Source organism: Eulemur rufifrons, chromosome 29 (genome assembly GCF_041146395.1).
Source record: "Eulemur rufifrons isolate Redbay chromosome 29, OSU_ERuf_1, whole genome shotgun sequence".
Lineage (NCBI taxonomy): Eukaryota > Metazoa > Chordata > Mammalia > Primates > Lemuridae > Eulemur > Eulemur rufifrons.
In genome coordinates this window covers 97,463,291-97,476,298 of record NC_091011.1, presented here as the reverse complement: position 1 = coordinate 97,476,298, position 13,008 = coordinate 97,463,291, and the positions used below count along the sequence as shown (strand labels likewise).

Below are 13,008 nucleotides of genomic sequence, written 5' to 3'. Positions count from 1 at the left end.
CGGGACATCCCCACATTCAAACCGGAAGCTGTGGTCCCCTCCACCAGGGCTGTTAAAACAGTTCCGTGCAGTTCAGTGTGGATATAAAAGCGCCTGAAATAGAGATTTGCACTCCAACCCTGTCTGGCAAAAGAAACAGAAACTGCAAATCTTTATTTTGCATATTTTATTTACAGAGACTTGATTCAAAGGGTGTCATTTCAGCCTTGACACAGCCTCAGGAGGCGAGTTCTGCAGATCGTTTGTGCAGGAGCAGAACTAGGTAAGGGCTTCAGTCCCGTTCGAAGGCCCTTTCTAAGTGCCAGGCAGTGCTGATTGTATTATCATAAAAATGTACGCTGCAGATAGCTACAGAGCCTCAGGCAGTTTCGAATAAATGACAGAATCCAAGAACATTTTTTCTGGCAGAGACTGTGCATTTTGGTCTGGGAACATTAGTTTTTCTCTAATGATATACAGTTCAAAATACTCTGAGATTTGACTTCCTACCTGACAGATAAAGAAATGATCACAGTATCATGGAAAAAGAAGCTATGATCTTTTTCCTTCAGTTAAATTGAGAACTAGGTAAATGCAAATATCCAATCAAAAACAACTTGTCACGTGGCCATACTTATAGAAATCTCTTCTCAAAGATTTGCATTTTTCCTTATGAGACTTTCCTTTCTACTACTTTTTTTCTCTAGGAACCACTAAAAAGTGTCAACAACATAGTCATACATAGAAAATTGATATTTAACTTATACTTTCTTTTAAATTCAGGAAAGAAATGTAAAATATTGCAAATGTTAAATATTACACATTTTAATCAGGTCCCACAGATATAAATTCTGCTGTTTCCCTAATATCGACTTTATCAGCTCGATGGTGCTCCGAAGCGGACCGTCAGGGAGGGGCTGCCCACAGCCAGGCAACAGGGAAACCCTGAGGGGAGAGAGTCGTCCGCAGACGCCCCAAGCAGCCACATGTAGGGCTCGAAGTTCTACTTTCCGAACTGTTTAAATCTCAACAAATGTTTGGAAAACAGGGTTAAAACAAACGTGATTATTTGTCAGTCAGAAGCTACCCAAGAGTTTTCAGGTAGGAAAACTCATTCATTCATTCAACAAACATTTATTGAGCATTTCAATATGTCAGACTTTGTAGCAGGCACTCGGACAGGTGAGACACAACAGCCAAAGAGCCTTTGATCAGTTCAGCTCTCCAGTGGAAGACAAACATAAAAGCAGCCATAATCAGCACGCTACATGATGTATTGGAAATTATAAATACTACGGTAACAGACACACCACGGAGAGCAGCGTGGGGAAGACCAAGAACCTCAATTCCAAACAGGGCAGGCCGAGCAGGGCAGGGAGCGTGGGCCTCGGGGGAGGAAGCCCATTGGGTGGAGCAGTGCCGGGGAGAGGAAGTCAGCCTGTGTGACCAGGGGACAGCGTGGCGGCTGTGGGCTAGAACAGAGAAGGGGGAGATATGGCCCGACAGATGGGGGGGTCATGTCCTGCCTTCACGTCATTGTAGGAGCTCGGGCTTTTGCTTGGAGTGACACCAAGGCCCCAGCACAGCTCTGAGCTGAGGCACGGCTACGGCAGGTTGCTGGGCGGCGAGGGCACCCCAAAGAGCAAGTGTTTCCAGTCAGGTCAGAACCCAAGGAAGTGGGGGCCAGCTGCAGCAAGCGTCCTGGATTTGGGCAGGAGCAAGCGTGTCCTGTACAGGGTGGGAAGAGTTTCTGGGCATCTGGTAAAGGAGGAACGTGATGCTCAGGTGTGTGGAGTGGGGTGGCCGGTACAGAGGGCCAGAGCGACCACTCAGGGCTGCTTCAGAGACACTAGGATGAGCCCCGGTACATGCTTTGGGCGCGACACTGTGCTGCTTCTGGGCTGCGGCTGAAATAAGGAGCGGGTGGAGCGGGGGCCACGGGATCAGAGAGCATCGGGAGGCAGGTGCGGAGCACCAGGAGTCTGCACAGGGGCCTCCTGTACCCGAGGACACAAAGCCTCGCTGACCGGTATGATCCCACTGCAGCCAGAGGACGACGACCGATGGTTTCACGTTCAGCAAGGCCAGCTGCCCATCACAGTCGCCCCTGTTTCTATAGAAACAACGCCCCAGCCTCGACAGCACTTCCCTCTCCTTTTAACAGATAGCCAGGCACAGGGAAATGCAGGGGCTCGATTTCCTACCCATTCAGAGGGACTAAAAATCCAGAAAGCAGGAAGAGAAACATGTGACACCCTTTCCACACACCAAACGAAGACTCAGTGGCAATAGGCAGGATGCCCGTCGGGGAGAAAGAATACTGAGCAAAAGCTAAAGATTTCTGCTAACGTGTCCTACCATCTAGACGAAGCCACGTAACCTTCAGTTTCTGGCTTGTAAAGAGCCTTGTCTTGAATCCAGGTATAAGGAGAGCACAGCACACACCAAGGACACAGACAGGTTCAGGTTTGCATTTTCTCCGCACTGGGACGGCCCCCTGGGAAGCCGCTCTATGGTCCTCTACTTCTCTCACCTGAAGGTTCCCAAGTCAAAGGCCCACGAGCCTCATTTCCAATGTTTACCTTCATCGCCACATCCAGGAACCCGTCTCTCCCTCCCACCTCCCCACACGCCCTGAGGACATGCACTCTCTGGCTTTTTCCCTGCACCCCACAAAACATGTGCCCTAAAGGAAGGAGCTGAGATGCCTGCACCCCAAGGTCCGTTGCCTTTTCAGGGCAATTTCCATGTCAGCCTCTCTGAGACCTGGAGAGCTTGCCACGGGATGCGGAAGGGAGAACGATGTCCCCAGGAGTTAGGGAACAGGGATTTGGCCCTTAGACTGTGAGCAGCGGAGGCGCAGGAAGGAATCGCGCCTCGTCTACACTAGCGCTCATCCTGTGCAGTGGTCAGCACAGGTTATGCTGCAGTGATACAATCCCAGAGATTGACAGGCCCGGGTTTCGATCGTGCTTGTTGAACAGCAGCCACCCTGGGACACTGCTGGTTTCCATGGCGGACGGAAGGAGAGCGCGCAGCAGGTCACGGCCGGCCTCTGAAGCTTCCACTCAGAAGTGCTCACTCGCTTGCACTCCCGTCTCATCCACAGCCCACGCGAAGGGGACAGAGGAGCACAGGCACACCGGTACCTGGTACCTGCAGACCTGGAAATACCTCAGAGCCGCACTTGGGGCCCCCACACCCACCCACGTGAGAGGCCAGCCCTCTCCAAACAGGCAGCTTGAATTCCAGCTTGGAAAAATCTAAACCAAACTGGATTCTCTGCCCTGTTCCTGCACTTGCAGCCACTGTTGTCTCCTCTCCACCTAACCAGCATCCTTGCACGAGTTCTAGCCGGGCCCGTTTCCTCTGCAGGGACGTGGCAGCTGGCACTGCGTGTGAGGACATGGGGGTCCTGCTGGCAGACGGGTCCAGTTTGGACTCCCCCCAGCACATCCCACTCAGACGGGCTGGGGCGGGCGCGCTGCTGCAAATCAGAAAGGACAGAATGGGCACAGTGAAGCAGACCTCAAAGCCACCTGGGAGAGTAGCCAGGTGTTCTGTAACTTAGCCCAGGCGGCCTGAGGATTGCGTCCACGCCCCCCTCAAGTATTCCCGAGACGTGAGGGGTGGCGAGGGATGTCTGCGGTCCCTGGGCAGCATGAGGGAGAGAAGGGAAGACACGGACCACAGGACTGCCCCTGCTTCTGGGACAGGGGGCCACGGCTGGTCCTCAGAAGCCATGGAGAGGTGAGGGTCCCCGCGCAGACGCCACAAACGCAGAGCAAGAGACGCGTCACCAGTGATTCTCTAATAGCCGGGGCTGCTCGCGCAGGGAGGCTGTAAACGCCCAAGAACCCTAAAAGGTTTCAAAAGGAGAGGAAATAACTCCACCTCTCAAGAATTTTATAGTGGTTTCTCACTTTCATTTTTAATTTTTAATAATTATTACATGGGATTTGGCATGAGGCACATTAAGGGTCTGAATCCAGTTTGGGAACTTGGTGTTGTGCAGAAAACGCCCAGGAGACACTGGTCTCCCCGGGGTCCTCCTCCTGAACTTCTGCTCCATCCCCCTCCCCTCCCTCTCCCGACACAACCCCTTTATTCCTCGTTCTCGCAATGAGCCCGTATTCCTTTCCTGTTCTCTTCCTTAAAACAATTATGTGAATGATGCATCATGGAGATATATGTATAATTAGACAGATAAGAGTATGGATGCTGTAACCAAGAGCCCACTGCTACATGAAAGCTGATGTATTAATTCCAGTAGTTCTGTCTTTAAAATAAATCTTCCCACTATGGTAAACAATAAAAATAAGAAAGAATTAATTGCTTTTCTTAATTCCAAACTGGAGACAATGCCTCTATCCCCTGTCCACTTCTAAAATTTAAACATAAGCATGTTAAAATTGACTCCAAATTATCTAAGGTAAAAGCTGGTATCAAAATGAAATCTGAACACTACAGCAAATTAAAAATTGAATTTTACCATGACTTTGATAACCTGAAAAACACTTAAGTTTCTTTTGAATTAAAAAAAATGTGTTTGTATATGTATATGTACACACGTATATATATTTTTCTTTTCCATTGGGTATATTGCTAGGATGATTTCAATGTATTCTAAACGTCTGCAAGTTGTTTATCTACACTTGCAGGGCTGATTGGAAGTAAGTTTGTTTGTTTGTTTTTAAAAAATAACAACCGTTTCAGGACCTGAGAACCATTCTATTTGGATGTACAGGGTTCTCCCTCCTCCCTAGACTCCTAGGCAGCCCCAGTCCCCGCCACATGCTCCTCTCCAGCCCCATCCCACCAGGCCTCTAGTGCTCCACACCTCCACAGAGATGCTCCACTCTGGGAAGCAGGGTATTGCTCAACTGCCTGCCACCACCTGGAAGGCCACCACTTGGACCTCACCGGCCTTACGGGCTTCTGGTCTTTCCACAGAACGTGTGTGTACATGTGTGTGTATCTATCTATGTATCTATCTATCTATGTATCTATCTATGTGTGTATCTCACGACCATGGGGCCAAACCAAACATTCACTGCACTTGAAGTGGATACTGATGATGCCGGAAAACACAGACAGAAACACGCACAGGGAAAGAAGTAAAACTTGAGGAAATGAAGTCAGGACAAAATCCTATACTACTGTGCCAAAATTGTAAGGTTTTTTTTCCCACTTTGGCAATTAGCAAACTGATTTAGAACCAAAATATTTTAGACTGTTATATTTTAGAATGTTCATACATTTTTTAACTCAGTGATATAATTAATTCCCCAACTCAGTTATGTTTAAACAGAGTACACTAAAAAGAACGCAGGAGTAGGACTGGAAGCTGAAGTTTTCTGAGGTCCAGAAAACGCAAATGATTTGCCTAATATTATTCACATAATTACCTGTAGTCTTCTCATTTGTAAAATCAGATGTTATCTATATAAAAAATTCTACCTCAGATCATTTCATGTTAGATTATTTTAAAGATAAATCTTCCATAAGTTGTTAATGAGAAAGGCTGATTTTTTTTTTTACATGTATAAAATCAAACCAATGTGCTTGAAATGGAAGCAAATTAGAACGTGGCACCTGGGTACCCAATCCCCTTAACACTAAATTTATTAACCAAACTTTAATTTTAAAAGGATTATAGTGACTATTAGTTTTATAGGCAATGCTCTATGAAAGGGATCAATATAGTATATTGTAGAGAAGCATTTCTCATGTACTTGATTAATGCATTTTTATCATCACAGTAATTAAAAAGAACAGGGTTATATACAATCTGCATGTACATCTTACTCAGCAACTCCTGCCAGTTGCTTGCAAAAATTAAACTCATTAATCATTCTGACCCTAAAGGAGAAAAAGCTTTGGGTAAGAAATAAAAAAAAAAAAAAAAAAAAAACCTCTATTTTATGAAGGGAAAATTGTCCAAAGCCAACATCTAGAAAAATTCCTATCTACCCAGTGATATTAGAATATTAATTTCATGTGGGAAAATGAGTTGATTCCATTGTCAAAAATATACATTAATATTATGTTATGCTAATGTTCCAGTTTGCCTTAAATCCACAGGTAACATACACAAGTAAATCGTGGAAAAGTGCGCAGGAACAAGCAGCACGCCACGGAAAGTGGGCTTTCACGCCCACCTCCAACTCCTATGCTGCTGACACAGAACTCAAATCCACTGGGAAGATACAGCGTTGATTTTTCACAAACACATACTGTTTTGGCCGGCTCTAGAAAGCAAAGGCTTGTTAACACATTAAAATGTGTTTGCTATAATTCACAGTTAACACCTGACCCTTCCAAATGAAAAGAAATTAGGTTTACCCTTACTAATTTTTCAAGCTAAAAAGACCAGCTCTGAGTTACGGTTTTCCTCCTAGCCAAGGTAACGGTGAAGGTGAAATGAGATCCGTGTAGCAGCGCTTTGAAAATCACAAGGTGCAGTGCAGAGGTAAGGTATTTCTGATGCTATATTTGGCCGCAGCCGTCATTCAGCTAGCGCTGCCTCTTTGTGTTTGTCAGGATGCTACTTTCTTGTAACAGAGGCAGCTTCCTAGTCATGATTACATTTTCTGTGCTGACTTAGTAAGTAGAATTCTGTATGATTTTGTTATAGATGTAACTTCAGCAAATTCTTTATTGAGATAGAATTATATTAAAAAGTGAGTGATTATTCACGTCACCGAAGCATTCCCTGTAAGGCTGTTTTAGGTAGTAAACACTTCCTACATGTTAAATTTGTTCTGAAGCACAAAAACTAAACTTTTCAGGAAGACAGCTGCCGTATTCAGCAGGGTGTTATTGTATAGTGTTATACGGCCATAAGGGGGCTTCATAGCTACCTAGTGAAATATTAAATGTAACAATAAAGAAATGAAGACATTAAGAGACTGTAATTTGTGCGTGCTTACAAACATTGTATGCTATGCTGAGGTGGAAGGAATGGAAATATTAGTAGCAGAAATAAGAGGATTAGGCTGAAAAGTCATTTGGAATAAGGAGACATAAAGACAAGCGGAATGACAAAGTTAGGGATATATTCCACGTGGATATGTTGTCACCACCACAAAAATGATCCTGCAGCTGCTTGACATGTGGTACAAAAACTTGGAAGAGAGATCAAGACCCTCAAGTTCCTTGCCATTCTAGAATCCTCCAATTCTGCGAAATAGAAAAGCAAATTATCTGCAGAAGAAATGCTAGGAGACGTGTATCAGGATGATAAAGCTATTTTAACAATCTCCTCATGTAGAAGCTACGGAATGTACTCGGCTCCCTTTGCATAAAGGTAGATAATTTATCTTAAGAAGAAGGCACGCAGGAAGAGAATAAAATACTGGAGACCAAAACCTTGGCAGGTAGGTTCCTCCACCTTCCTACACAAAGCGGAGGAGGATGAAATTATCTACCAAGCAACTCAAAGGCTAAGCTCAGAGGGAGGGGATGGGAATTCACCGAGCAACGTGAAAGGCTCAAGATACAAAAGCACGAGGGGCAGGGTGGCAGTTGTCAACAGCACGGGCAGCAGCAACATCAGGACCGGGGGAATCACACGGGCTGTTCCACTGAGCAATGAAGAGGACGTCAATGACACTTTGCGTGGAGTTCCCCCGGTGAAGACAGTATGGAACGTAAGTCTGCATCCCAGCTAGACGAGGAAAAGATGACTGTTAATAACAATGGAATCAGTAATAGACTCCTTGCTTGGGAAGTTGGAAAACAAAAGAAGAAAGAAAAAGAGGACAGTAGCCAGAGCTGGTAGTAGGAACCAGCGAAGACCGTCTTTGTTTCTGTTTGTGGGCAGGGAAGAACAGACTGCGGGAGGGGAGCAGCAGCGTGCGTTCAAGCAGCACTCCCGGCGCCTGGCACTTCACGGCACCCGCTCTGTAGGCACCAGGGTCTGAGCAGCAGGCGACGTTGTCACTTTCTATGCCTCCTCGTAAAAGCTCCCAAGAACCCCGTGATATCCCACAGCCATTCTGTAGATGAGTTCGCTAAGTGCTGTCCAATTAGTGACCAGAGTAAGGGGACCAAGTAGACAGTTGCAAGGCTTAGCCTTTTCTGCATATATTTGGAAAATAATGTGACATTAAAATTTTAAAAAAATTTAAATTTGGGACAGAAGAAAATAATAGCATATATAAATGTATCTGTGGAACAAGCTATTTGAGAAACCATAAAGTTAATAAATCCCAGGGATACATTAACGGGATGTCAGGATTATACCCATGACAACTCCAGGTGGAGGGAGAGAAGCCGGCCCGATCGCTGGAGACATGCAGATGACAAGACTGGATCTGCCGGGCTGGCGACTTTGTGGGCAGTGATTTGTCATTCAACCCCTGTTTTAACCAATTTGTTGTTTTAAAATCCTGTTGTCATCACATTTGCATTAGCCAGTGTCACCAAAAGTGAAGAAACCAGGGACACACTGTGTGACCCCAAGAAAACCACTGCTCTGACAATAAAGAAGGCCTCCAGAGCCCTTTAAGAAATTGAAAAGATATGTTCAAGCAGGGGCAGGGCAAAGTTCGGTATTTTAAAATTAGTCACAGTTAATTCCAATTGAAAGTTTCTAAATTCTATTAAAAGTCATTTCCAGCAACAATTCATTTAAGAGCCAACTCATTTTTAAACCTACACGATGAATTTTAAATCAAAATGGCTATTGATTCCTCAGAGGAGTTGCCCAAGTAATTGACTTTATATTTAAATAAATCTAAGATTTATGAGGAAACTGATAAAAAAAAAAAGACACTCTGCCTTTATTTCTAAGTCAGACTTTGCATTTTCAAACTGACCCACCCCCAAGAGGTGTGCAGAGGCCAAGAACTGTATTTTATCTTTCCCTTTCTGGACAGAAGGACAAGAGGTACAAAGACCTAAGGATTTTAAAGGTACACCACCGACCATCATCTCAGTGACCAAGGCAGGGAAGATATTTCTGCATCTCAGAAAAGTTTTCCCTGACAAGTCATACAATAACAATAAAGCCACCAGCCTTCGGAGTGCGACTGCTCAGACAAGTGGCGACTTTTGGTGTCGCTTCAGCACCTCAGACAGCTCCCACCCCAGCAGCAGGGCTCCCAACCTGCTGAAGCAGATGCTGAAAACCAAAGCCCTCGTTTGCCCTGAAGTTCCTGGGCAATCACAAGACACATATGATAATATGCAACGCGTTCCTAATTAGTTGCACATCTTCAGCTTTAAATTTGTGCAGCAAAATGATTATTCAAGATTCTTCAATCTTGACAAGAGCTGATAGATATAAAAACTGCTTTTTAGATACATCTTTCTTTAACTAGTATCTCTTAAGCAAATTAAAGCTTTTGTTTCTGGAGGAAAAGTGGTTTGATATGCACATCTACCTTTTGGTGAATTTTCGGACATAACTTCTCTATTATAATTTTGAATAACTTTTCTGAGAAAAGTGTATAATTTTTTAAAAATTGATGCTACATTTAGCTGCCTGTCACTGGTTTAACAAATTGACTGCCACACTAGGAAAAAAAAAAAAAACTTTTTTTCCCCTGGGGCCACAGTGTTTTATTAAAACAAGATGATCCTTTCTAATTTGTTATTTTTTATTTTTTTCTGTGCGTGAGTTATATGCAACACAATCCATGTTTTTAGAATTAAATTGTCAATATTAATTGTAACAGTAAGACCATCAACAAGTAAGATTTTCACGAACCAACTGCAGGGTTTTGCTTCACAAGGACCCAGGCTCAAAACTTCCCTAAGTTAAATACAACTCACATGGCAGTCAATGTGCTAATCATATATTTTGAACTTAAAGAAAGTATATGCCATGCATTTTTCCAGATATATACTGATTATGACCAGATATATTAATATATGCACAGATAATGGGTATATATAATGTATGTATACCAAATGAAAACACACTACACCTACACATGCACACACATGCACACACACATTTTGTGTTTTCCAGGAAAAAAACTGATGTCAGGACTTAAATATAAATTAGAGACACAGTTCAGAGCCCTATCAAAAGAAATCACTTGCACATGTTATATCCCCGACTTGTTCCGCAGTACAACACTTCTGTTTATCTGAGAATCAGTTCTAGACATAAGTTGAGAAGAAGGAAATATATACGCCAAGATTTTTTTAAAAAAACAGGCAGAGACCATCTGAAAAACAGTTCTGAAGCTCTTGCCTTTCTTTTCTCCTAGCGACACCTAGAGCCCGTCGAGGAGGAAGTGCAGGTTGCTCTCACTCCTGACATCCACAAGTCAACAGCTTTAAGTCAGATCTGAGGCAAAAGGCACATCTTTTCCGTCTGCACTGTGGCTTCACTGTCTTCCCCAAAACTCTCAGTGGTTTAATCCTCCAGAATCCTTCACCCTCCCAAAGCCCCCCAGTGCCTTGAACCAGAGGACTGAATAATCTGTTCATTTCCCTCAGGACTTGGCCCACCACAGCGAGGGGCCTCTCTTTGGTATCTATTTAACAAGGGGAGTCTGGAACTGGTGCAGGAGGAAATAAAACCTCATGCGAGACCTGTGGAAGGCTGCAGGGGTGTGTGTCTGTGTATGTGCAAACCACATCTCCCACAAACTTCTGTCATCTCCATTAAAGTCTCCAAACCCTCCATTCATAACACAAGACAAAAACTGCCAGAAACAACAAAACTCACACTGATTTCGCAATATCTGGCAATTAAGGATGGTCCTGGGGAAAGCACTCAAGGTCCACACCCCCACACACGCTTGCATTAAAGACAAGAAATATCCAGCAGTGAAACGGTGTGACCCAAGGCAGTATGTGGTGAATGCCCAGGATCCCCTGTGCCGGTGCAGGGAAAGGCACTGCCCCGGGTATGTCAGGGTGGACCATCTGTAAGGCTTTTGCGGGAATCCACAACTCTGCTTAAAAAGTGAGGGCGGAAAACCACTGAAAGGAACACACAGAGGTTTCCACAACCCAGCACGCCTGCCTGTGTCTATGGGCTGTACCAGACCTGCCTGTCTCAGAAGAGCTTGTCTCGGAAAGTCTCAGAGATACAGGGCAGTTTCCTCTCTTGGCAGTGCCACCAGCCCCCCACATCTGCAAGGGACGCATGAGAGGTGGTTAAAGGCATCCATCCATGGGGCCCCTGGCAGATGTCCTGCATGAGTCACACCAGTTACTAGGGCGATATGCAAATCCCACCTTTGGAAGCCAGGCTACCAGCCCCGAAGAGTGGGGAACGTGCTCTCAGAGAAGTTTTCTCCTAACATAGCTAAGGCAGAGTCGCTTGTCCAAGGCCAGGATCAGCAAAATTATGCTGGGCCCTGGGACAGGAGAGGCTGGGGCTGGGCTCAGATGCTTTTACTTTGGTATTTTTTCATAAAAGAGAATCACCACCACCGCCACTGCGGGAGGAAAAGTGTCTGGGAGCAGTAAGAAGAGGAAGCAGAAGCATTTGGGTCTAGGGACAGAGTGGGGGAGGCGAGGAGGGGCACAGTGGACAGATTCCAGGCACAGGTGGAAGGGCAGAAACAGCCTCAGACTTTATCTTTCCTGAGTCTTAAAGCGGTTGAGGGGGGGGGGAAAAAAAAAAACCCAGGCAGATTCAACTCGTAAACACAGACAGAGCTAATTCTCTCCCTAGGATCCATGGCAGCATGCGCTTAAAAGCAGACATCCGCGCATCCAGTGAACCCCAGCAGATCCGGATCACAGCAGGCGCAGCACCAACACCCTGCTCGCCCCAGCCACCAACTCTGGGCCGCCGCCGGCTGCAGGGACCGGTCCGCCGTGACCGAGATCCAGAGCCGCGGAGCGTCTGCGGGCGCTGGGGAGTGGTGGGGGAGGGGGAGGGCGACCGTGGACCGCTAGGGTCCCCCAGGCCGACGCGTCTCGCCTGTGCGCTCGCCCCAAGCCCCCACGCCGCCCCCCACCCACCAAGATGCTCTTACGTCCTCCTCATCACAGTCGCTCCGCGCCTGGTACTGGAACCGGGGCCGGCCACCCGCGCCGCCGCCGCTGCCGCCGCGCTCCCGGGGCGCCGCCGCCTGCGCCTGCGGGCCGAGGGGCTTCGCCCCGGCGCCGCCGTCCTCCTCGGGCCCCTGGCCACCCAGGAGGTGGCTGGCCTCCGGGGGCCCCGGGAAGGACCGCGAGGTGTTGATCTTGCCGGTGAACCTCTGGTACAGCGAAGCCATCGGGCACCGCGCGGGCTCTTGCGGTGTCTTTGGGCTTTTTAATATTTTGTCTTCTCCCCTCTCTCTCTTTCTGTCTCTCGGTTCCCGCTCCCCGCCCCCTCCAGGAAATAAAATAAGAAAGAAAAAAGAAAACAAAAGGCGGTGGGAAGAAGCAACAGAGGAAAGGCAAGCCAGGCGGCGGCTGCTGCTCCCGCGCGCCACTCTCGAGTCGCCGCTGGGCGACTCTGCCTCGCTCAGCTCCTCCGCCCCCTCCCCCGGCGGCTCGGAGAAGCCAAGGGTCTGGGTGTGTTTTCTCTTTTTTCGGTTTTATTTTATTGATTTATTTTGTAACTCCTTGCCACGGCCACATATGGCCTAATCGGAGACCGAAGCAAGGAAAAACCCAAAAAACATAAAGGGAGGGAAATGCCTAGGCCCCGGAATTTGGCACCACCTAGAGATCAGCGAACATTCAGAGCGAATCTCCTCTCTCCCCGCCCCTGGCCCTCGCGGCTCCTGCCCCGCCCCCAGCCCTCTCCTCTCGCGGGTGCTGGCGCCTGGGTGGCCCGGCTGGCGGCCCGGAGAGTGCAGGCGTCCGGAGTCCGGGGGGCGCGTGGGGAGGGTGGGGGCGTGCGAAGAGGGTGCAGGGGCGGAGGCTGGGGGCCACGCAGGTGCTGGGTGCGGGATGGGTGCGGGGGCGAGGGTGGGTGTGCGCTGGGGAAGCTCCCGGCCCCGCCGAAGGTCGAGTCCCACCGTGCGCGGAGACGTAAATGGGACGGGGAGGCCGGGTCAGGGCAGAGGGCGCGCAATCCCCGGGGCGCCCCTCCGAGGGGCTCCCTCCGGTTTTTCTATCAGC

General features: G+C 47.4%; 1 protein-coding gene across 1 annotated transcript in view; it reads right to left on the bottom strand.

Moving 5' to 3' along the window:
• The window catches only part of DPP6 (dipeptidyl peptidase like 6), a 643,862-nt gene extending 631,236 nt beyond the window's left edge, over positions 1 to 12,626 (bottom strand). The window contains exon 1 of the mRNA XM_069462595.1: positions 11,931 to 12,626. Within this exon, the coding sequence (XP_069318696.1) occupies positions 11,931 to 12,173 (243 nt within the window). The 5' untranslated portion in view covers positions 12,174 to 12,626. The remainder of the gene's footprint in view (positions 1 to 11,930) is intronic.
• Positions 12,627 to 13,008: the final 382 nt, after the last annotated feature.